Source organism: Dendrobium catenatum, unplaced genomic scaffold, assembly GCF_001605985.2.
Source record: "Dendrobium catenatum unplaced genomic scaffold, ASM160598v2 fragScaff_scaffold_733, whole genome shotgun sequence".
NCBI lineage: Eukaryota > Viridiplantae > Streptophyta > Magnoliopsida > Asparagales > Orchidaceae > Dendrobium > Dendrobium catenatum.
In genome coordinates, this window is record NW_021319195.1 from 933,112 (window position 1) to 957,397 (window position 24,286).

A 24,286-nucleotide genomic window follows, 5' to 3' on the forward strand; every position below is an offset into this window, starting at 1 on the left:
TTTATATTTTAAGAATTTTGTGTACTAAAAAGTGGTAAAAAAGTTGTCCCAAATAAAGCCTTAATCACTCACAAAATATTAGAAAGCGATAAGAAAGTTGCCCCAAATGAGCATAAGGCTTTGTTTGTGAAGGCTTTTTTACTGCTTCTTAAAACGGCTTTCTAATATCAAAATTTTAACTTTTGTACTAAAAAGCCGTTTTAAGAAGTAAGAAAAAAGCCGTCCCAATCGAAACCTAAATGAATCCAAATAGGATTCATCAAGGTCGTTAAATGAAGTTGTTGGATTGCTAGCATAAGAGCAACTTATTGATAATCAGCACCCATGTTTGAATTTTTGTCTCATTGATAATCATGCACCCTTGTTTAAAATACTACATTATACTAAAGAATTCCTCATTTGAAGGCAGCTAGTTACATAATGATCTATTGATAATTATTATTATGATTGTTGAGAGTTAGAAAATTTGCGACAAACTGATAAATGAATAACACAGATGACACATCAGTTTACGTGAAAAACTCAAAAATGGGAAAAATTGTTTGGCCTTGCCTAGTTGAAATGATTTCACTGTATAAGAGTTGGTTATAAAGGTTTGTCCATCCCTTAATTTAGAGCCGGCAAATTTACCCGAGTACATGGAGCTGGTAAAAAATATTGTGGAGTTATTGTGGGGTGAATGATGCTTGGACAATTGTGACTCAATGACCACAATCCAACAGTAACAGTCGGGTGGAGGTGACCAAATAATGGTGATTACGTGCTGGCAATATATAAGTAGGGATTGGGCGGGAGTGATTTAATGATTGTGGTCTGGTGATGTAGCGGCCAAACAACAATAGTTGAATGATAATGGTCAAACGATGGCGGTCTAAAAGTAGCGATCAAGCCACGAGGTCTGATGGTCGCAGTTAGACGACGGTTTGACAAAGTATGGATGGTCTTGAAATTAATTTTAGAAGTTTACGATTCGGATGTGCATCTAAATTCGTGCCATATTATAAGCCAATTGTTAATAATATATCCATATGTGTCAATATTTGACACAGCCCGAAAACCAGACTCCAAAATTCTGGTTTAGGGTCAACCCAGACTCGAAACAAATCGGGTTCGGGTTCAATAATTCAACTCGTTTTAAAAATCGGACTGGGTTTGGGTTGACCCTTTGACCTGAAATTGACCCATCTTTAAACCCGAAAACCCGTTTTGACCCGGAAACCTGAAATTGACATGTTATCGACAAATTTTTTACCCGAAAAATAGAGATTGATTGACCCATTTTTTACCCAGAAACTAGCATTTTTTTCACTGCCCCAGATCATTCGGGTCGTGTCGGGTTGACCCAGACTTGAAGCGGGTCGAGTTCGGGTCCAAAAAAATTGACCCGTTTGCAAAAATGGGTCGGGTTCGGGTTGACCCGAATAGTGCCGGGTCAATTTCGGATTCGACCCGAACCTGACTCGTGACCCAAAATTGACACCCCTATATATATCAAATATAATATGCAAAATATCAACATTATTTCCATTGATATTCACATGAGAATAAAGGAATAAGTATAACTTGCAATCTAGTGAAATTCCCTTATATTGGGAATCCAAGGCCCACATCTATCCACTAGTTGAAAATTTTGATAACCCTCCTCAAATCATAGAGTAGATATTTTTCTGCTTAATGTGAATGTGTTATACTAAAAGACAGAGCCCCCCAATCCTTTAGTTAGAATTTTAACAAGTTATTTTTGTGCATAATATCAATCAAATTTCTAATTTTTCTTTGATAAAATGCCAAACAATTTTGATTATTTTTTTCAATCATATTGAATTAAATTTTGTGCAATGTGAATAGCTAATTTGTTATTGTAGTATTATTTTATAAACAACAACAACATCAAGCCTTTATCCCACTATGTAGAGTCGACTATATGAATCTTTTATCTCCATTGCGCCCTATAAACGTTAAATTCTCATTTAAATCTAATAAAGAAAGATCATTTCTAATATTTTCTAACCATGTCTTTTTAGGTTTACCTCTGTCTTTCTTAACATAAGTCAAATCTAATACATCTACTTTTCTAATCGGGTCATCAGAATGCTGTTATTTTATGTGACCAAATCATCTAAAGCGACTCTCTCTAATCTTTATCTTCCACTGGAACTACTCCAACCTTTTCACGTATAGGATCATTTCATATCCTGTCTCTAAGAGTAAAGCCACTCATCCACCTGTACATCCTTATCTATATTACACTTAACTTAATATTATGCTTCTCTTTTAATGGCGAACATTCTGCACCATAAAGCATTGCAGGTCTAACCACCATCTTATAGAATTTTCCCTTAAGTTTGAGGAGTACTTTTTTATCACAGGACAAGCCCGATGCATTCGACCACTTCAACTTTCCAACTTGAATTCTACTAATAATATCACCATCACATTGAACAATAAACACAAAATATTTAAAACGTGTATTCTTATTAATGACTTGATCACCCAAAGTCACAATCCCCACACAAAAACTATTATTACTAAAATTACACTCCATGTATTCAGCTTTAGATCTACTCAAACGAAAGCCTTTAGACTCTAACGTTGACCTCCATAATTCAAGTTTACCTTCAACTCTCTCTCTAGTCTTATCAACAAGAAGATTTATTATTATTATTTTTACCTCAACAAGAAGAATATCATCAGAAAAAAGCATACACCATGGTACAACTTCTTGCAAATGTCTAGTGAGAACATCTATGACTAAAGCAAAAAGATACAGGCTTAAGGCTTATAGTATTATTTTATAAAACCTTCAGATTTTATTCTCAAATCATTTAGTATGATTTTAATCAATAATTCATAATAAAAAAAATCATAAAGTTATATGGCTATGTTCCAAGGCAACTTTTAGCATTATAAAAAGAGGGAGCATACATTAGTAAATACCTGTAAAGATTCTAATGCTGGAGCCTCTCCACTATATCAGACAATATAATAAATTAATTTACAACAGGGATGTTTACAGCAGAATTGGCACATAAAGTAGATTTAAAAATTCAATTGAGTAATTCACAGCCACCATTAAACACTTAATGATTGACCAAGATAAAAAACTTTACCCAATTCATAAAAAATAATAATAATAATCATCGTCATCTGTTACTTACATTGCAGTATAAAAGCATTTTAATCAGGACTGCAAGGCTTTGAAAGAAATGAAACAGAATTGGATGAGGGCAATCCAATCAGGAAATGTTTGCATTCTTCAGAGATCTGCAAGTAATCAACCCAGCTGAAGTCCTCATGGGATGAACTCCTAAAACAGCCACACATTCATCTGTAGTTTTGAGATGAGGTTGGACCAATTCCCATATCTTTTTCTTTTGAACCTAAGTGCACATAAGTTTATCAGTAATCATGAAGCTTGGTGAGGATTGAATTCAATAAATAAGAGTAAATTATCAAAAAAACTCGCAAGACTTTTTAGTTGGGTTCATTTTCATCCAAAGTTTTTTCAGGTGTTCAATTCAGTTCATCAACTAACTGGAAGTTAGTCTTGGACTTTCTAGCTATTCATTTTGGTCCTTTGCAAAGATTTTCATGAGGATAGTTCAAAATTTTTAGGGTTTCATAAGTTTGAACTGGTAGATTTGTTTGTAGTAGTCTTGAACTAGTTCTTCTTGATTTTTCAACTTCTATTTGTATGTTCTATTTTTGTCATACTCTTATTCTCACATGATGTCACACTTAGTTTTTTTTTAATCAGTATGTTAAGTGTACTCCAAAGCTTTCCTCCACTAAATTCTGCTCAATCAAAATAACAAAGTTGACAATAGGATGGTTCATGTTTTGGTGAGTTGAGAGATTAAGGATTCATTTGGAACGACTTTATTATTGTTTTTAAAGTAGCTTTTTAGTAAAAAAATAAATTTTTTGTGCTAGAAAACTGCTTTAAGAGGCAATAAAAAAGCCGTCTCAAACAAAGTCTAAGGCTTCATTTGGTGTAGATTCGGCTTTACACTACTATTTTTTCTTGCTTTCAAGATATTTTTATACTAAAAGATAGCTTTGAAAAGCACTAAAAAAACCATCACAAACAAATTCTAAACTAAACACCTTAAAATTTTTGAAACTAAAATAAACACATTTAAAAAATCTAGAGATTATTTTGATTATTTACTCCAATTAATAATGCTATTGCTATATGGTTACAATTAATACTTGAAGAACTACTTTTTTTTTTTTTTTTTAATACTTGAAGAACTACATAAATCATTTTGACCAATCAACTTTAATATTACATGGAACTCTCATGGAAAGAGAAACACAATCAACAAGATAGATCATGACTTTCTTATTAATATTGTAGGTTGAACAATATAACACGACAATGTAAGATTAATCTTGAAATTACAATGGGCAAAGAACAGCCTTGTTGAAGTTTAAAACTGACTCCAGTGCTACATTCTTGAAAGGGCATTCATCAAGGTGAAATGGGAGAGGCCGGGTTATGAAGACATTGGACGACATTTTTTTTTTTTTTTTTTTTGTAAGATATTGGACGACATGCTCAGTTAAATTATGAGAATTAGGTTTGTGCAATTTAATACTAGTTCATATAACATCTCTTCGTTTATTTTTAACTATTCTAAATAAATGAATAACTTTGAACAAAATTTTAAAAGTTCTACATATAAATAAGCAAACTTAAATATTAGTTAATGTGATATGATGACTTTCCACATCATCGTTAATCACGGTTTAGTCGCAACAAAGCATGCAACCCTTCAGAATTTGTTAATCACAGTTTGTTTTAAACATACATGCTCTTATTTATTAGTTAATGTGATATGATGACTTTCCACATCATCGTTAATCTTTTTCCAACTATTTTGCCTTGGCTTTTTGCTGTTAAGAATTTTTTTTCTTTTAAGCTCTTGATTGTTAAGTTCATGTTGAAGCATTTAAAGATGATAATTAAAAGAAAAAAAAAAGAAAGCTTAAATAGAAAATTTTCATGAAATTAAACTAATGTCATTTATATTTTATTGTTTAATAACTAGCTAAACCAATAGGCTAGTAGGTATGTTCATGAACAACAATCTTGGTCATGTTTTAGACATAATCAAACAGTTTGATAGGTATGTTCATGAACAAGATGTACTTGTTCATGTTTGATAAATTATTAGATTTCAGTGTTTATTAACATGACCGTTCATTAAAAGTATCGTTTATAAGCTTAACAAACTACTCATTTATGGGCTCGATAAGCTTGCTTGTTTATGGGCTCAATAAGCTTGCTCATTTATGTTTACAGCAGAATTGGCACATAAAGTAGATTTAAAAATTCAATTGAGTAATTCACAGCCACCATTAAACACTTAATGATTGACCAAGATAAAAAACTTTACCCAATTCATAAAAAATAATAATAATAATCATCGTCATCTGTTACTTACATTGCAGTATAAAAGCATTTTAATCAGGACTGCAAGGCTTTGAAAGAAATGAAACAGAATTGGATGAGGGCAATCCAATCAGGAAATGTTTGCATTCTTCAGAGATCTGCAAGTAATCAACCCAGCTGAAGTCCTCATGGGATGAACTCCTAAAACAGCCACACATTCATCTGTAGTTTTGAGATGAGGTTGGATCAATTCCCATATCTTTTTCTTTTGAATCTAAGTGCACATAAGTTTATCAGTAATCATGAAGCTTGGTGAGGATTGAATTCAATAAATAAGAGTAAATTATCAAAAATACTCGCAAGACTTTTTAGTTGGGTTCATTTTCATCCAAAGTTTTTTCAGGTGTTCAATTCAGTTCATCAACTAACTGGAAGTTAGTCTTGGACTTTCTAGCTATTCATTTTGGTCCTTTGCAAAGATTTTCATGAAGATACTTCAAAATTTTTAGGGTTTCATAAGTTTGAACTGGTAGATTTGTTTGTATTAGTCTTGAACTATTTCTTCTTGATTTAAACTTCTATTTGTATGTTCTAATATTACTAGTGTCTATTTTTGTAATACTGTTATTCTCACATGATGTCACACTTAGTTTTTTTTTTGAATCAGTATGTTAGTGTATTCCAAAGCTTTCCTCCACTAAATTCCGCTCAATCAAAATAACAAAGTTGACAATACGATCGAATTGGTTCAGCTTTGGAGAGTTTAGACATTAAGGCTTCATCTGAGACAACTTTAAACCATTGCTTTTTTCCTGTTTTCAAGAGATTTTTATACTAAAAGATAGCTTTACAAAGCACTAAAAAAGCCATCACAAACAAATTCTAAACTAAACACCTTAAAATTTTTGAAACTATAATAAATACATTTAAAAAATCTAAAGATTATTTTGATTATTTACTCCAATTAATAATACGATTGTTATATGGCTACTATTAATACTTGAAAAACTACATAAATCCTTTTGACCAATCAACTTTAATATTACATGGAACTCTTATGGAAAGAGTAACACAATCAACAAGATTGATCATGACTTTCTTATTAATGTCGTAGGTTGAACAGTATAATACGACAATGTAAGGTTAGTCTTGAAAAAGATATGTTACAGTGTGCAAAGAACATCCTTGTTGAGGTTTAAAACTGACTCCAGTGCTACATTCTTGAAAGGGAATTCATCAAGGTGAAATGTGAGAGGTCGGGTTATGAAGATATTGGAGGACATGCTCAGTTAAATGATGAGAATTAGGTTTGTGCAATTTAATACTAGTTCATATAACATCTTTTCGTTTATTTTTTACTATTTTAAATAAATGAATAAATTTGAACAAAATTTTAAAAGTTTTACATATAAATAAGCAAACTTAAATATTAGTTAATGTGATATGATGACTTTCCACATCATCGTTAATCACGGTTTAGTCGCAACGAAGGATGCAATCCTTCAGAATTTGTTAATCACGGTTTGTTTTAAACATACATGCTCTTATTTATTAGCCTTGGCTTTTTGCTGTTACGAATTTTTTTCTTCTAAACTCTTGATTGTTAAGTTCATGTTGAAGCATTTAAAGAATATAACTAAGAGAAAAAAAAAAGCTTAAATAGGAAAATTTCATGAAATTAAACTAGTGTCATTTATTTTTTATTGTTTAATAACTAGATAAACCAATAGGCTAGTAGGTATGTTCATGAACAACAATCTTGGTCATGTTTAAGACATTATCAAACAGTTTGATAGGTATGTTCATGAACAAGATGTTCTTGTTCATGTTTGATAAATTATTAGATTTCAGTGTTTATTAACAAGACCGTTCATTAAAAGTATCGTTTATTAGCTTAACAAACTACTCATTTATGGGCTCGATAAACTTGCTTGTTTATGGGCTCAACAAGCTTGCTCGTTTATGGGCTCGAGAAACTTGTTATTTAAAGGATCGATAATCTTGCTCGTTTAAAGGCTCGTTTATAGGACCAATAAGCATAAAAGGAATCGAACATGAACTGAACACGAATCAAACTTAAACATCCTTCATTTTAAATGAACAAGCTTGAACTTAAACGAAAAAGCTCGATTGAACAAGCCCTAAACAAACGAGCTCAAACATGAGCAAACACATACTCAGCTCGGCTCGGTTTGTTTATAGCGCTAGCCTCGCAGTCAATTAAGCATTAATTAAGGATGGGTTTGGGAGGAAAAATTCAAAGTAAAAGGTTGTTTAGGGATTAGAGGATTGTGTTTAGCTTTAAGTAGATTTTTCTCCCTAGGGCTAGGGTTAGGTTATGTATTATTGAATTTGGTTTTCTCTTAAGGTTTGTTCGGGCTCTAGCCGCCAGCTAGGGATTTGGAGAGTGGATCTTCCTCTCGAATTTAAGATCCACTATATCTTGTTTGTTTTCTTCCATCTTTCATCAATTATCCCATTTCTCTAGTATTTTGCAATCAAATTAATCTCAATTTCTATTTTATCTTGCTGAAATTTCAAATTTCAACCAAGATTCTTTCAATTTTTGCAATTATTTTCTATCAGCATATTCTAAAATGAGTACTAGTACATGTAACGATATGAGGCCCAAAATTCATCCTAGAACACCAATCACTATTTCCCAATATAAGCCTAAGCCTTGAACATTTATTAATTAAAGAAGGTAAGATAGCACAACCCTCTCCTTATCTTCTAGCCTTAAAAAAAAAAGAAGAATTGAGTAACTGCATACAAAAACAATTAAAATCAGTACCATGCCCAACAAATACACTCACATCAATTACGCATATGATAGAGTATAGTACAATATAAATATGAATAAACAAAGCAAAGGTTAAGGTTTCTAATACATTATGATCCTTTCATAAATAATTTAAAAATAACAAACCTTGAAGAAATATATTATTACCAGTCGGATGTGATAAACATCAAGTATAAGGAATAAGAATTCATATGAGATAAAGATAAAATGAAAGGTAGTAGTTATTTCAAGAACAAGACCTGATTAGGTGTAGCAGCATCAGGTTGTTTGTCTTTGTCCTCTTCAGAACCAAACCAAATTCTTTCACCAGGAACAGAATCTTCAGGTGGTAAAAGGAGCTCTACTGTCACATGAGGTGCATCAGAAGCAGCCATTAACATTCCATTTGACTTAATGCCACGCATGTTCCTGGGTTTGAGATTTGCCAGAACAACTACTCTAATGTCCTGCATATCAATAAGGTGCATTTACATCACCTTAATTAAAAAAAAAAACTGCTTACCTTCCAAATAAATCTGGTTAAGTCAGCATGAATATAAGCTTAAATCATCTATACCTAATTTTCGAGAAGATAAGCTCTTTTAAGCTATGGAAAAAAGAAAGGCTTTGAATAAAAGATGAATACTGGGATTTATCACCAAAAGCTATAAAGCAACTAAATAGTAAAATAGATGATAGGATTAGGTCATCAATGAACTTTCAAACAATCAAGCAACGTTAAAAAATAATCCTTAAACTTGTTTTCAGAGAAAGTATTCATTAGATTAGGTGTACATAACTAGGCCCGAATATGACAGAATCCAAACGAAGCGGATCAGACTCTATGATTCAGATCAATTCTAATGGCAGAATCTTGTTCAGAAACTTGGACTAGAGAAACCTGCATCCCCTTTTGAGTGCCTTTGAAATATGAAAAAAAAAAAAAAGAGGTGTTGAGCTTTTTATTAGTTTAGGGATGAGCTTTTTTTGTTTGGCGGTTTATTATTCTTCCAACAAGCAATTTTTTTTTTTCAGAAGACCACAAAATATCAAATCATGAATGAAAAAATATATGAAAGACATGTTATCTAATGATTGTACAGCCCTAAGTCTTGATTGGAAGGGATACATTCTGAATTAAGGGCAGGTCCAAACTCACTGCACAAGACATTCTACCTAATTAGGCATAGACTTCGATCATTGCTTGCAAAAAATGAATGACTTGCAATATCAGAGCTTGGACCGACAAGTCCATACATTTTTCACGCAAACCGGTTGAGCTAGCCCCGCTCCCCTTCATGCACGCGAATGAAATCGCCACACACGAGTCCCTTCCCTTTGCTTGGGATCGTGACCAAGCCACAATTCCTTGTCCAAATTCTATAAATTTCACGATTCATCCCGCTCCTTTTGATTTTCCCGCCCCGAGCTCTTTCTCTCTCTCACCATTTGAGGTGAAAGAAAAGCCTAGGGCATCAAAATTCCTTCCTCCTCTATTATAGCAGTAGCTGAAAATCCTCCCTTCTCCTTTCTCTTCCTTTCTTTCGCTCCACGGAAGCTACTAAATTCAATTATTTTCTCTTTTCTCTCTTCCTCATGGTGGTTTTTCCTGAATCGATGTCGTTGTTAGAGAAGTGTTCCCTTCTTACTTCATTCTTTCTCTTAGATCGAGTTTGAGTCTTTCTCCTCCTTCCTTCCCCATCGATCGAGGCTAAGTAACGAGAGTAAGTGATTATTACTCTTGTTCTTATTATTTTTACTATTATTATTATTTGGATGTTTAGTTTGGAGTAGCAATATTAGATCTTGATTAACTATACTTACATTAAATTTGTACTTTTATCCTTGTGTGTGTCCTCTTTTATATTGCGATTTAATTCTTAAATTTTGGGAATTCTATATTACTTGGATACTTTCGATTTCTTTGCTTTAGGGCATATGTCCTGCAAGTTTGATTAATAAAATTTAGGATGAGCGTGTAAGTTTTGTGTTCATGTATTGGAGTTTTTTTAGTATTAGTTTGAATATTAAATTAGGATTTCTTATTTGTAAGAATTTTAATTTTTTGTCCTCTAGGCTTTGCCGGGTCAACGTCTAGTTGGTTTGAAGATTGAGGTCTTTTGCGTAGAGGTAAGTAACTGTTATTTATTTTAGTATAAATGTATCCTTCCTTGTTAAAGACATATATTCGTATTATTGGAAATAGAAATTGATAACTTATTAAACATATAGTCTTATTATTGTTGATTCTTTTATTTTACGTACATGCTCATAATGAACTAGCAAGTTTCATAAATAAATTATTCTTGATTTATTGATGCATAAACTCTTGCATATCAATTATTGTATTTCATGCACATGCTATTATTGAATGCAATAAATGTTATATTGACAAGTCATATCTTATTATGAAATAGCATTCGTCATATTGAAACTAGAAAAACCTATCAAAAAGCGATTCTAAAAATTTTGGAAACGATATGCTTGGGTGCATTAAAGTATATGTCAGTAGAAACCTATTGGATTTTGGCTAGCCAGGCTGATGAATCCACAGTGTGACAACTCTATAGAAAATCACTGAATTTCCTTGGGTTGGTGTTTATCTTCCCGGTGATAGGTATTTGATAGACAGACTACTAAAAAACATAAATGACTGATAAATCATTCAAGTGTTTGATGATACCAAGCATGATTACATTATAATGATATTATGTGTGTAACAGTTTGATATATGCATTGGTTGCATTACATATTAAAATCTATATTATAAAGCATAGCATATCTCATGGCTATTTTGATTTAGTGACAACATGTTACTACTTCCACATTTTGGTTTTCATACTATATGCCTCATTCCTTTATTGTTTATGTTTTGATAGATAGGAGTTACTTGCTGAATTTGATTTATCATACTCACCCATTGTCTCTTTTTACAGCACGTTCTGCCGGTGTATTTAGCGGACCGTCACCTTAGGAGCATATTTATTAGCAGTATATTATTTTGGTATTTCATATTTTGTAGTAGATTATTATTTATATGCTATGTGGGGTGGGTAGCTTCTTTTTTGTTATTTGCTCAATTTATATTTCTTTTGTTTGTACCGACACCATTACTTTGGTGTATTATTATGTGAATTCCTATTAATGAAATGAATATTTAGTTTCTCTTTTAGTACTTACTCTGATATAATTGGTGATATTACTGGTTTATGCAATTTCCTCTTTTGTGAGTACAAAATAGATATTTTTATCCCTTCATTGAATCCTGTGTTGCCGGGGTATACGACCTTCTAGACTTGGGGAGTAACATTACTTGGCACGCATTAGAGGGGTATGATTCACCTGATCAGGGCAATAAAGATTCATATTTTGATATGAACATTGTGTGTGCATGTCAACTTAAAATTGCATTTACCGTTCTATTAAATGATCAAACATAAATCATTGAAATTTGTAATTTTGTTTAATTTTGTTAAATCATAGGATCTTCTATTTGTTGGAAATAAAAAACCAATAGGCTGGGCCTTTTTAGCTAAATATAACATGGCAAGACTCTAGAATCAAAACCGACTTAGTTCGTCGTTAATCAAACAAGTTCAAACCATGATCAAATTCTTAAAAACTACAAAAGAAGATCCAGTTAGCTTATAGGATCTGGCAGGATTTGGTCCAACCACAGACAACTCACAACTTTGAAATAGATGATCATAAAAAGTTCAACCTTTATTTAGCACTCCACCAATTTAATTCTTCAATGTAATTAACAGCATAGCTCGTCTACTGCTCTAACTCTTTCTTTATACAGTTTAATATTGACGGAATTTCCTCCTCTGTCACAAAAGAAATGAAACGAGCTATTGTCATCACCATTATTCTACATTCTACATGAAATAAATTAAACAACATAAAAATGGGATTCTCGCAGTAGGAATCAATTGGTGTTTTAAAAAATATCAGCGGGTAGAAGTTGACCTGAAGATGATCAAGGGGAACGTAGTTAACAAGGCCGCTACATATAGTGCGAGGCTCAGTCTCTCCCACGTCCACCTCCTCAACGTAGAGAGAATCAGCTTCAGGATGCCTCCACGCCCTAAGGATTCGACCCACGCGGATGTCAAGCACGTCAGCCGCTTCCTTCACGGGGTCATCATGCGCAAGCTTCGGAGCTTCATCGGTGGATTCTACCACCACAGTTGTGGAAGATGCTTCTCCCGTAACCGCGGCCGGCGACAATGAGTGGCAGGAACGACCGGAAGTAAATATGGAAATGCGGCGGTGGAGGCTAGTCTTGCTACCGGTGACGAGAGAAATAATATTGGAACGACAAGAGGGGAAAAGTCGTAAGCCAACAGATAAGACCGAGGCAGGGAGGAGAACGGCACCACCCTTCGCCGCCGCCGCTGCCGCCATCATTGGCTTACCTTTCCCGGCGCGGACCTTATCGGTAGAAGTTTGCACCCGACGAAGCCCACCAACAGTCGATTGGCACTCGCACGACGCAGGGTCCACCGTTTTGCTTCACATGGAAACATAAATAAATAAATAAATTTAGGTGATTTTTTTTTTTAATTTTTTTTTATTATTTTATTGAAGCTACTGCAACAACAACATAAAGCTTTTACCCCACTATATGATTAGCTACATGAATCTTTCTTAATTTTTTTATCATTGTGTCTGGTTAAAAATTAAATTCTCATTTACATTTAATAAAATATTTTCATTTCTAATTTTTTTCTATTTAAGTCTTTTTAGGCTTAAATCTACCTTTCTTAACATAGGACAAATTTAATACATTTATGCTCCTAACCTGTCATTGGAAGTGTGATGTTAATGTAACCAAACCATCTAAGATGACTCTCTAATCTTATTTGCAACTGGAGGTTTTATAACCTTTTCATGTACATATTTTTTTTCACATTATGTCTAAATGAGTAGTCACTTATCCACCTAATCATTCTCATCTCTATAACACTTGACTTAATCTTATGATTCTCTTTAGGAGTTGTTTGGTTGGATTCTGTAAAGTATTGGGGTTTTGAAAATTTTAGTGTTTGGTTGCATGAAAAAAAATGTAAAGTAAACTAAAGTAAATGTAGTGTAAACCATTCTAGTTCATTTTTAGGTAAACCAAACTCGTTTACTTTTGACTTTTGAGAGATAACACTTTACAATGCACGCAAGCTCGCTTAATCGCCACTGGCCACCACCACCACTACTAACCGCCTCACCTGCCTCCGGTCACCACCACTAACCGCCTTAACCTGCCTCCGACTACTACTCACCGCCACTCGTCGGGCACCACCATCATTATCGATCGTCACCTCCTGCCACTGTCGATCACCACCATTTACCGCAGCCAACCAATCATCACCACCATCTTTAAACTTTACACTACATTCATTTTAATTCAAACCAAACAAAAAAATATTCACTCAAATTTACTTTACACTCATCCAAATAACTCAAAAGTATTTCTTTTACATTATATTCTTTTTACACTGGATTTCTTTTACATCGCATTCCTATTAAGCCAACTAAATAACCCCTTAATGGCCAACATTTTGCACGATAAAGCATTGCAGGTTTTGCCACCATCTTATTGAATTTTTCATTAAGTTAAAGGGGTACTTCTCTATCACATAACAGGCTCGATGCATTCCTCCACTTCAACCATCCAACTTGAATTGTATTAATAATATCCCCATCTACTTCACCATCACTAAGATCAATAAACTGGAGATATCTAAAATGTGTACTCTTATTAATGACTTGATTGTCCAAAGTCACAATCCCTTGATTAGATCTATTACTACTATAATTATACTCCATGCATTCAATTTTAAATCTACTAAAATGAAAACCTTTATACTCTAAGGTTTACCTAGTTAATTCAAGTTTACCTTCAACTCTCTCTCTCTCTCTCTCTCTCTCTCTCTCTCTCTCTCTCTCTCTGTAGCATAATAAACAAGAAGAATATCATTAGAAAAAAGCATACACCAAGGTACATCCTCTTGCAAATGTCTAGTAAGAACATTCATGACTAAAGCCAAAAGATAGGGGCTTAAAGATGATTATTGATGTAATCCAATTAAAATAGGAAAATACTTGGTCAAACCACCTTGTGTTTAAAGACAAGTAATGGCTCCTACATGCATATCCTTAATGACTTAAATATAAGCATCATTAACCTCTTTCTTTTTTAGAACTATCAATAACACTTCTCTCGAAACTTTTTTATACATTTTTTCTAAATCAATAAATATCATATATAGATCCTCAATCTCTCTATATTTATCCACCAATCCTCTCATTAAATGTATAGCTTCCATAGTAGACCTACCCAACATAAATCCAAATTGATTTTGAGTATAATCCATGCTCAATAACTCTCTCCCGTAGTTTTAAGGTATGACACATTAACTTAATTCCTCTATAATTCAAACACTCATGTGCATCACCTTTATTTTTAAAAATAGAAATCAACACACTCCTCCACTCATCTAGCATCCTTTTAGTCTTCAAAATAATATCGAAAAGTTTCGTAATCAAGAAATTCATTCATCTCCTAAGCATTTTTCATGCCTTTATTGGAATATCATCACAACTTTTCTACGCTACATTTTCTTTAAAGCATCTCTAACTTCAATTTTACTAATACGACAATAAAAACAAAATCTTTATTTTCATTTAGGGTATTAAGGTCCATAATGTCAATCGTAGTCTCACAATCTTCATTGAACAACTTATCAAAATATCTCATCCACCTTTATTGAATATCCTCTTCTAATAAAGTACTTTTTTATTTTCATCCTTAATGCACTTCATTTGAACTAAATTCTTATTTCTATTATATTTTTGCTTGGCTAACTTATATAAACATCTTTTTTCCCTTCTTAATATCTAATATATTATGTAATCATTAAAAGCTAAATTTTTAGCATCACATATTACTTTCTTAAACTCATTACATGTCTGTTTATATCTTTCCCAATTTTATAAGTTTTTATCAGTTATCTATCATTTGTCTTATCAATCATATCAGTATTAATCCCACCTATCTTATTTAGCATATCTGTTTATTTATTTCTCCAATTGTTATGCATATTATCTCATTCATATATACGTCCATCATATGCATCTTATAAATTAAATGTAAATAAACTAGCTTTGAATTTTCATAGAATACTTCAATGGTAGACAACCAAATTATCTACTAAGTAGAATTGTCATAATTCCAAAATATTATTAGATTACTAAGTATTTCTTAGAACACTATTTTGAAACTTTTATTATACTATATTCTTAATTTTGGAGACTAGAATTATTTTCAAAATTTTCAAAAATCCCACAATTTTCAATTTACTCAATGAAAATTTTCTAGAAAAATACCTAAATGTTGAAAACTATTGTATATATAACATACAAAAAGATAGAAGATGAAAGTTTTGCAGGCATAAATTTATCCCAATTTTTTCTTAACATAATTATAAATTAAATTAGAAAAATTTGAAAATTTTGTATTCTTGAAAAGTGAGATATGCATAATGTAATCAACCTCGAGCCGGACGACTTTCAGAACTAAGCAGACATCAAAAAGTGGACCGGAGTCTCCCAAACCCTAGCTTTCTCTCACTAGAAATATTCTCTCTCTCTCTCTCTCTCAAGCAGGCTACCTTAAGGGAGAAAATGAATTTACAAAAGTGGAAATATATGTTTTAATATAAAATTTGAGACTGACACTATGATACCAAACTTGCACGCCACAATGCTGCAACACCCAAATTATTTTGGCTAAGAGCTCAAAATCGGGTGCTGCGAAACCTCTCTCCACGATGCCCATTGAGACAAATTTTAGATTACTCAAACATGCATACAGACCCTTGGGACCTGCTTTAGACTAGATTCAAACATTCATATGCATACAAAATATTTTCATACACTTCTACAATGTTTCAATCATAGAAATCTATTGAGTTATTTTATTAGATCGATTTTGAGTAGGTGCACCAATACACAAATTCAACATGTGTTACAATCATGATGTCTTACATGTTTGAGATTCTAATCTTGATAGAAAGTTTTTCGAGTATGATACTTCTTGATGGACTTATGTCATTTTTTTCAACTTATGTCAAATCAAAATGGAACATGATAACAAATTGGGTAAGACGGTAGCCTACGAGGAAGACCCTAACATGCATGCAACAATTAGTGGAGAATTCATGGAGATGTATTGAGACATAACAATTGCGATCGAGATTTGAGAACATATAAGACATTAACTTAATTAAGTGCAAAATAATTTTATTATATTATAGTAATAACTAATGCATCAGTATAATAATAGGAAATAGCTCAATAACATCTATCAAGCTAATTGTCAACATCACATTTTTACGATAATAGAAGAACGACATTATATGTCTTTTATTTCTAGATGTTTCAATGGTCAATATAATAATCACATTATTTATCATTGGCCTTCACTATATTTTTTATAATATATTTTAAATTATTCATCAATTATCATCATTTAAATTCTAATTCTATTAATAAATTCAAGATTTGAAATAAATTTTAAAAAATATATATTGTTTGCATTTGAAAGCTTATGGCTTTACTAAATGTGGCTCAGAGTTGAATCCTCCTTGCAGCCAAAACAGCCACTTTTAGATCTCTCTTTCCCATTTTCTCTCGACGAAGTAGAAACCCTAAACTCAAAACCCTTCTTCCCTTTTGCCCAACGCAGAGACTGAGCTCCTCCTGCTCCGCTGTACGCCATATTATCCCTTCCATCCCTCTACGAAGACACAACCATGCAAACTAGGAGTGCTCGTCTTCTCTCCTCTATTATCACAAGGGATCTATCTTATTCACCGAGGCATTTGATCCGGGCGTTTTCTTTTGCTCTTTTCAGTACAGAATCTAACCGACCCTCAAGAGGCGAGCTGAGACCGGGAAACCGCTCGGACGAATTCTTCCTCCAAGATCTTAACTTTGGGGATGAAAGCAGACTGGAGAAAGAAGATAAGGCCGATTCGAAGCCGTCGTCCCCAATTCCGGGCCGCCCTCTTCGCGGAGAACGAAGAATGGAAGGCGTTCAAGAAGATCTCTTCCCGGATTTTAACAACAAGCAGCCGAGGATGAGTGGAGGCCGTTCTAATAAATTACCTTTGACAGGAGAAAGAAGACGAGGATCGGATCCATTCCAGCAAAAACTCAAGTCTGCTTATGAAACTAATGGGGAAAGCTTAGATTTCTTCGGCCAGAAAGCATCGCCCGGCTCAGCTGATAGAGTCAAGGGAGAAGCAAAGAGTAGCGGATCAATACAAAATGGCGATAAGGAGAAAGGAGGCGATCGAATTGGAGAAAGCCTTTTCCAAAAATTGAAACTTGGTGCTCTTTCCAGCGGTGGGAACTCAGAAGAAGCTGATACGAAGAAGACAACCCAAATTCCAGTTGCCGGGCCTACACACTCTCCGGAGCCTGAAGCACCCTCTGAAGATTCTGATCAAATATTTAAGAAGATGAAGGAGACAGGACTGATACCCAATGCTGTAGCCATGCTTGATGGCCTCTGCAAGGATGGCCTGGTTCAAGAGGCAATGAAACTGTTTGGGTTAATGCGTGAGAAGCGAACAATGCCTGAAGTAGTGATTTACACTGCGGTTGTCGAAGGTTTCTGCAAAGCAGCAAAATTTGATGATGCAAAGAGAATTTTTAGGAAGATGCAGAAGAATGAGATTGTGCCAAATGCATTTAGCTACTCAGTTCTGATTCAAGGTTTATGCAAAGGGAAGAGGTTGGAAGATGCTGTAGAGTTCAGTATGGAGATGTTGGATGCTGGGCACTCGCCAAATGGGCAAACTTTTAGTGGTCTTGTAGATTTATATTGTAAAGAGAAAGGCATTCAGGAAGCTGAAGAGCTTGTGAGCAGTTTGCGAAAGAGAGGTTTTGCTCTTGATGAAAAGGCTATTCGAGAACATTTGGATAAGAAAGGTCCTTACTCACCTATGGTTTGGGAGGCTATCTTTGGGAAGAAAAGTTCACAAAGACCATTCTGAACAGAGAAGCCTAATGGTATCTGGTAAGGCCAAAATCTTACCATGTTAATCCTTTCTAGCTATTTTGTCAGCATATAGAGAGACTGATAGTCATAATTTATGCTTTCTTCAGGCCAACATTTTGATTGAAATAGATTTGTTAAGTAGAAGAATGGCATATTCTGATATAAATATTGTGTTTTACATCTAATAGTTTGTTGATATCTTTTGATATAACACAGTGATCATCATTTGTTTAAAAAGAGTAATACAAGTTAGGACAGATTAATAAAATAGATGAAATAAAATAAGAATTAGTAGACTTGCCAAAGTAAAATCTGGTAACCCAAAATGTAGTTGAAAGTTTTTTTTTTCTTTTAATTTTATTATAGGTTTATGTTGTTAATTTGTGACCTTAATTTATGCCCTACGAAGGAACATCTTATGCAGATTCCATCTTAGATGAAAATTTGCGTTAAGATCTTCGTGGGGGTTGAAAAGGGAAAGCCCTCGTAAAGTATCCAATATTTTAAGAGTTGTTTCATTAAGGGTGTTTTGAAAATCGCTATAGTTTCTTCTTGCTCTGGTTTGTTTGTTTTTTTGCCCGTTATATAGGGAGGGGGGCACCATCATCATTAAACACCTGAGAGATTAAGTTATAAATTGTTTTGTTGAAACTTCATTTTTGTGGTGAAATCTGCAGATGTGTTAGCAGTATGTAGCCTTCAATCAGATGAATTTGCATACAATTATTAATGCATTTTGTGTTATTTTATGTGTTTATTCTCTGTCGGCATTTTGAATGACCTCTTGTCAAGTTTCCAATGTTCATCAATCATCTTGGATTTTACCGCAATGAAACAAAAAAGTGTTCGCGGAATTCCATTTAAATCATTTTATTTTGGCACTTTATCTCAGTTTGTTGGTTGGGAGCATAGACTGCCAACTACAAAATCTTTAGTTCGAGGCTTGCTTTTGTGGTGTATGCAAGTTTGTAACTTAATTCGCTCAAAGTCCAAAAGAAAAAAGAAACCTTTGTAAGATTTACTAATGGATTATTGTGGAAATTGCAACTCAGGCTCATTTGGGACAACTTTCCTACTGCTTTTTAAAGCAGCTTTTTTAGTACAAGATTTTTAATTTTTTAACTAAAAAACTGCTTTAAAAAGCAATAAGAAAGCTGTCCTAAACAAAGCCTCAGTTGCAGTCTTAATAGAAAAAGTTATAATCAAATCAATTGAACTTCATTTACTTAGCAATTTTCATACCCCCTAAGCCAAAAGAGTAGTTCTACCTTGAAATGATATATTTCAAAATTTAATTTCTCAGTTTATTACATTTCATGGGAGTATATTGGAATACTGAACAAAGCAAACATAATCTCTTGTTTGTTGGTACACATTGGAATACTATGCATTATTTATGTTGTCTAGTGAAGTTGAAATATTTATTAAAAATAATTTTTCTATGCATTAATTTATTTATTTCTTTGATATTTGCAATATAATTATGCTTCAAATAATCTGCATAATTTTTAAAGCACTATAATAATGCATAAATCATCAAATAAATAATTAAATCATCATTAAATAAATATTTAATTAAGTTCTTAACAAGCTATTTGTTGATTAAAAAATGACATATTCACAAATATAAATAAATGAGCAAGTCAATATTCAATTTTGTTCTTTTATTTTTTGAGTTTTTAAATAAATGAACACAATTTTGTATGAACGAGTTTCGAGTTAAGCATGCAGGCAAAATTTTATTTTCCTTTGTTTTTCTTTTTATTTAACTTTGTCTCCACTTTATGAATATGGATTGTGTGCAACCACATAAGCAGATGGAGAACAATTCATAACATTTTTAGAAGTGTGAGAATTTTATCAAGAGAGTGTAGCATGGTTAATCATCAAGTCAAAACTTATCGTTCATTTCAAAATATGAATATTCATAATTGTGATTTAAAATTTATGAGAATAATTTATTTATTTAAGAAATATGTAACTAACATTACATGTGACTTTTAAAAAAATTGATGAAAAAACATTCATATTTTTTTCTTTGGGAATTTTGAGAATTAAAAATAATAAATAAGTAAAAAATCCAAAGCCAAAGCTACATAGTTAAAAAAAGCTTTAAAGAATGGAAAAATTATTCAATGCGGACGCTGAACGTCGTCCGGACACTAATCAGAATACATCATGTCACCACTTCGCTCGGTATCGCGACTTGATACTGCTTAGTACCGTTGACGTGGTTGCATCTGATTCGCCTCCGGACGTAGAACTGCGTCCGGCGTCCGCACATAATAATTTCTCTAGAGAATGACATCTAAAGCACACAACTTTACAAATCAAGAATAAATAAAGCATTTGAGAAAGATGTGCACGAAGATCCAAAGAATTTCTAGAAAGTCAAGAGATCCACAAATAAATAACTCAATGACATCTTCAAGTGATTATGGAGATAGCGAACAACAAAAATATCAAAATAATAAGACAAAATGTGAGAACCAACACAAACGTTAGGATCCTTAAATTGTTGTAGAAGCAAAGAAACATCCCAAAATAAGCAGCACTAGAGCCTTCCAGCAAAGCAATCGGCGACCAACTGAAAGAAGAACATCAACCATCAACAGGTAGTCAAAGAAACATATATCCAACAATCAAAATAAAACTCAAATTATAGACATGAGGCAAATCATAGGATGATCATCACTGCCATGCAAGCCATTCAACAACCATATTGCCTAAGGTGTAATACTCATATGTGCAATGACCCATTACACATCCATGAACACATACATGAACGCTGGTGCTTTTTTCATAGCTTATTGAGCCTTTTTTTTAAATCGACTTTATTTTAATACTTTGTGATGCCTATATGCATATGATGATATTTTATTATTGTATGCATTTCTATATGTTTTTATTTGCAAGCTATGAAATGTAGTTTTAAGAATTTGTGATGGATTTCATCATTTGAATTTTGTTCTTGCATGCTTTTTTATGTACTCCTACAAATTTTTACCAAGTTCTGGCAAGTTTGGGATGTTTTATGTTTACTTACTCCTACTAATATCACATAATGTGTATGATGTTAGTTGACATATGACATAATGTGTATGATGAAAGGTTATTGAGCATGTTATGGGATTTTCATATATGGCATACATGATGCACTGCATGCTGGTGGAATCACATGGATTTAGTGCCATCGTGTTCTTACGCACTTAGTGATATCATGAATTCGATTCTATGTACTTTAAAAACGACTCAATTTGATTCTATCAATATTCATATATGCTACAAGAGATGTGTATAGGTCGGCTTTTCCCTAATACAATTCCCTAAACAGCCATTGATTTTGAATTTTCCCTCCCAAAGCTTTCATTAATTAAATCCCAAACCCCCTCATAACCCTACTGGATCCATGGGCCGTCCGCCCCTTTGCTGGGCGGCAGATCTATTCCACCTGGAATAGACCTGAACTGGTCCAGGTTAGACCGGTTGAGCCGGTCTAACAGTTTTATTCTAAGATAAGACTATATACCTTTCTTTTCATTTTTTCTAAAGGATTTGAACCTTGGACATTCACTTTAAAGAAGACAAACAATAACACTCAACTAAATTACCTGAGGCAGTTCAATTATTAAGGAATAGAAGCATCAGAGATCTCTGTTGTATCCCTCACTGCCTTCCTGGCTGCTAAATCATCAATATAGTTTTGATATAGATATGATATGAAGCCCCATATAGCAATCAACATGGCCATCACCTTCACCCCATTCATCGTATCATGGAAGAAGATCACCGCAAAAACCGGAATAATTGGCAGAGCCAGTGTGCTAATGGCATTTGAGAACAGTGATGACACCAAGAAGATCAAGCCCACAACACCAACAGATGCAACCTGCCATGCCACTCCCACCCCCACCACAGTCATCACATAAGAAGCCTTTCCCTTGAAAAATCCCTCATATTCCTCAGGTAATCCCTTCCACTCTCCACTGGCAAAAAGCCCAATGACCGAAGCACAGGAAGCCACCAAAGCCGTGTATATCTGCATTTCCAGAACAACCACAAAAGTTTCTTTCTTTATAACCTTCTGAAAGGTGAGTTGCATCAATGAGAGGATTAATGAGTAGGTTGCAGATGCTCCCACTGTCAATATGAACCCTAGTATGAACTTTCCTCTGGTAATATCAGCGGGATCACCGGAGGAGTCCTCATCGACGCCAAGAAGAGCGGAAGAGAAGCTGAGGAGGATGACAGAGTTAAGGATTAGAGGGGTGAACTTCTGTGAATTTAGGAAGTAAGCAAAGATGGCATTGAAGGCAAGTTGTGAGGCACAAATAAGGGAGTAGGTGGAGACAGGTAGGTACAGGAGGCCATAGGAATACATGAGGTTGTCGGCAGCGATAATGAGGCCTAGAGCAGTATAGATAATGGCAAGCTTAGCGATGGATGGGCCGGAGCTGGTGTCAACGGAGGAGGAAGAAGAAGAAGAGGTGGTGGGTAGGAAGATGAAAGGGATGAATAGAATAGGAAAAAGGGCGGTCTGAATCAGTGTGGAGAGCCATTTGCTGTTTCCTCCTTGGTCATAATAGAAATTACCAAGAAGGGTGGCAGCGGTCTGACCAGCAAGGAGGAATAGAATGTTTAGGACCACAAGTAGCCACCATTGCCAGTATTTGAGCTTGGATGAGACAGGCAGCATCAAATCCTTCGAGTCTCTCGACCCAGCAGTTAATTGCTCCATCACTGCATGTCAGAAGAAGAAGAATTTGAGGAACTCTTATTCAAATTAATATGAAGACAAGCTTTACCTATAAGAAATTCACCATCTTTCCTCAATCTCTCATTATTCTTCTTGAAAACCTTCCGTTGTATAAGATTTAAATTGATTCTCTTACAGGAAAAACCAAAAACAAAACAAAGATTTGATTTTGATATCGAAAAATGCAATGCGCGAGGAACTCTGTAATCTTTATGACATAATAATGGAAAGATAATCCGATCCTGTCGAACTTACCCTCCTCGTCCGAGCTGTTTTGAAAAGCTTTCTTGATGCCAGAGGTAGGAGAAGAAATCTCTTGACGGTCTTGGAATGAGAGAGGGCTCCCGACATTTGATAGGGTTTCAGGATTTGACGCGGCGAGGAGGCCATTAGGCCAGCGACTATTGCGTTTGGGAGCAAAGTTTGTTGCGACGAATCAAGCTGAAGCAAATATAGCGGACCTTAGCGGTGTAAATAATTATGAAGGAGAATTTACATAAGCATCCTAAAAGTTTGAGGGATTTTGTAAAATAATACTAAAAATATTGATATTTATATTTTTAACATTAAAATTTTACTATTTACATGCTAAGTACCCAAAAATTTTAAAAAAGTTCTTCTCCATTGTTATTGAAGCTTTGTTTGGGATGATTTTTTTGTTGCTTATTAAAGAAGTTTTTTAATACAAAAAATTTTAAATTTTGTACTAAAAAGTTGCTTTAATAAGCAATAAGAAAGCCGTCTAAAACGAAACATAAATCATGTCACCTTGTCAGTTGATCATATTGTCTTTGCTATCGTTCACATGTCATTTTGCGCTCTTTTGATTACTTATATGCCATCTCTCTTTTCCTCTTCCTGAAAGGCCCTCAACAACAAACAAGCGAGAAAATTGCAAAGTAGTTCCAAGGTGAGGGCATTAATGGGTCGAGTGAGCACTACGATTATGAGATATGATGATGATTGCAAGTGAAGGGATTGAAGGGTTGAGAAATGATGACATCCGATGAAGCTCGCAAGTAAGGGCATCAATTGGCTCAATGGAGGAAGAAGTCGCATCAATGGTGTATGTAGGAGCTCAAAGTTGTGATTTAGCTTGCTGCGAGAAGGTGTCGATGGGCCTGGCAATGGTGTAATCCTGCATTTCTATTAGCAGAGTTGACAAAGTGTTAGATGGTGTAAATAATGAAATTTGTATGTTAAATATGAAAATATTTCTGATTTATCAATGTTAGATGGACTTTAAGCAAATGTCAAATACGCTTCATCTTTTTTTGGATT

The 24,286-nt window shown here is 33.9% G+C and overlaps 3 protein-coding genes across 3 annotated transcripts; 1 reads left to right on the forward strand and 2 right to left on the reverse strand.

Annotated features, from left to right (window-relative positions):
• Nucleotides 1-2,971: 2,971 nt before the first annotated feature.
• LOC110102344 lies at nt 2,972-16,962 on the reverse strand. The gene is made up of 5 exons (XM_028696338.1): nt 16,802-16,962; nt 13,401-13,571; nt 12,153-12,696; nt 8,441-8,647; nt 2,972-3,380 (listed from the first exon to the last, which is right to left on the reverse strand). Exons 1-5 carry the CDS (start codon nt 16,960-16,962, stop codon nt 3,237-3,239), a joined length of 1,227 nt encoding a protein of 408 aa, XP_028552171.1. The 3' UTR covers nt 2,972-3,236.
• Nucleotides 16,812-24,256, forward strand: LOC110102338 (pentatricopeptide repeat-containing protein At4g38150). Its single transcript, XM_028696330.1, has 2 exons — nt 16,812-18,267; nt 23,871-24,256. The coding sequence occupies exon 1, from the start codon at nt 16,997-16,999 to the stop codon at nt 18,242-18,244; it is 1,248 nt and encodes a 415-aa protein (XP_028552163.1). The 5' UTR covers nt 16,812-16,996; the 3' UTR covers nt 18,245-18,267; nt 23,871-24,256.
• On the reverse strand, nt 20,408-23,425 carry LOC110102339 (probable purine permease 11). The gene is made up of 3 exons (XM_020830646.2): nt 23,261-23,425; nt 21,861-22,989; nt 20,408-20,836 (listed from the first exon to the last, which is right to left on the reverse strand). Exon 2 carries the CDS (start codon nt 22,985-22,987, stop codon nt 21,878-21,880), a length of 1,110 nt encoding a protein of 369 aa, XP_020686305.1. The 5' UTR covers nt 22,988-22,989; nt 23,261-23,425; the 3' UTR covers nt 20,408-20,836; nt 21,861-21,877.
• Nucleotides 24,257-24,286: the final 30 nt, after the last annotated feature.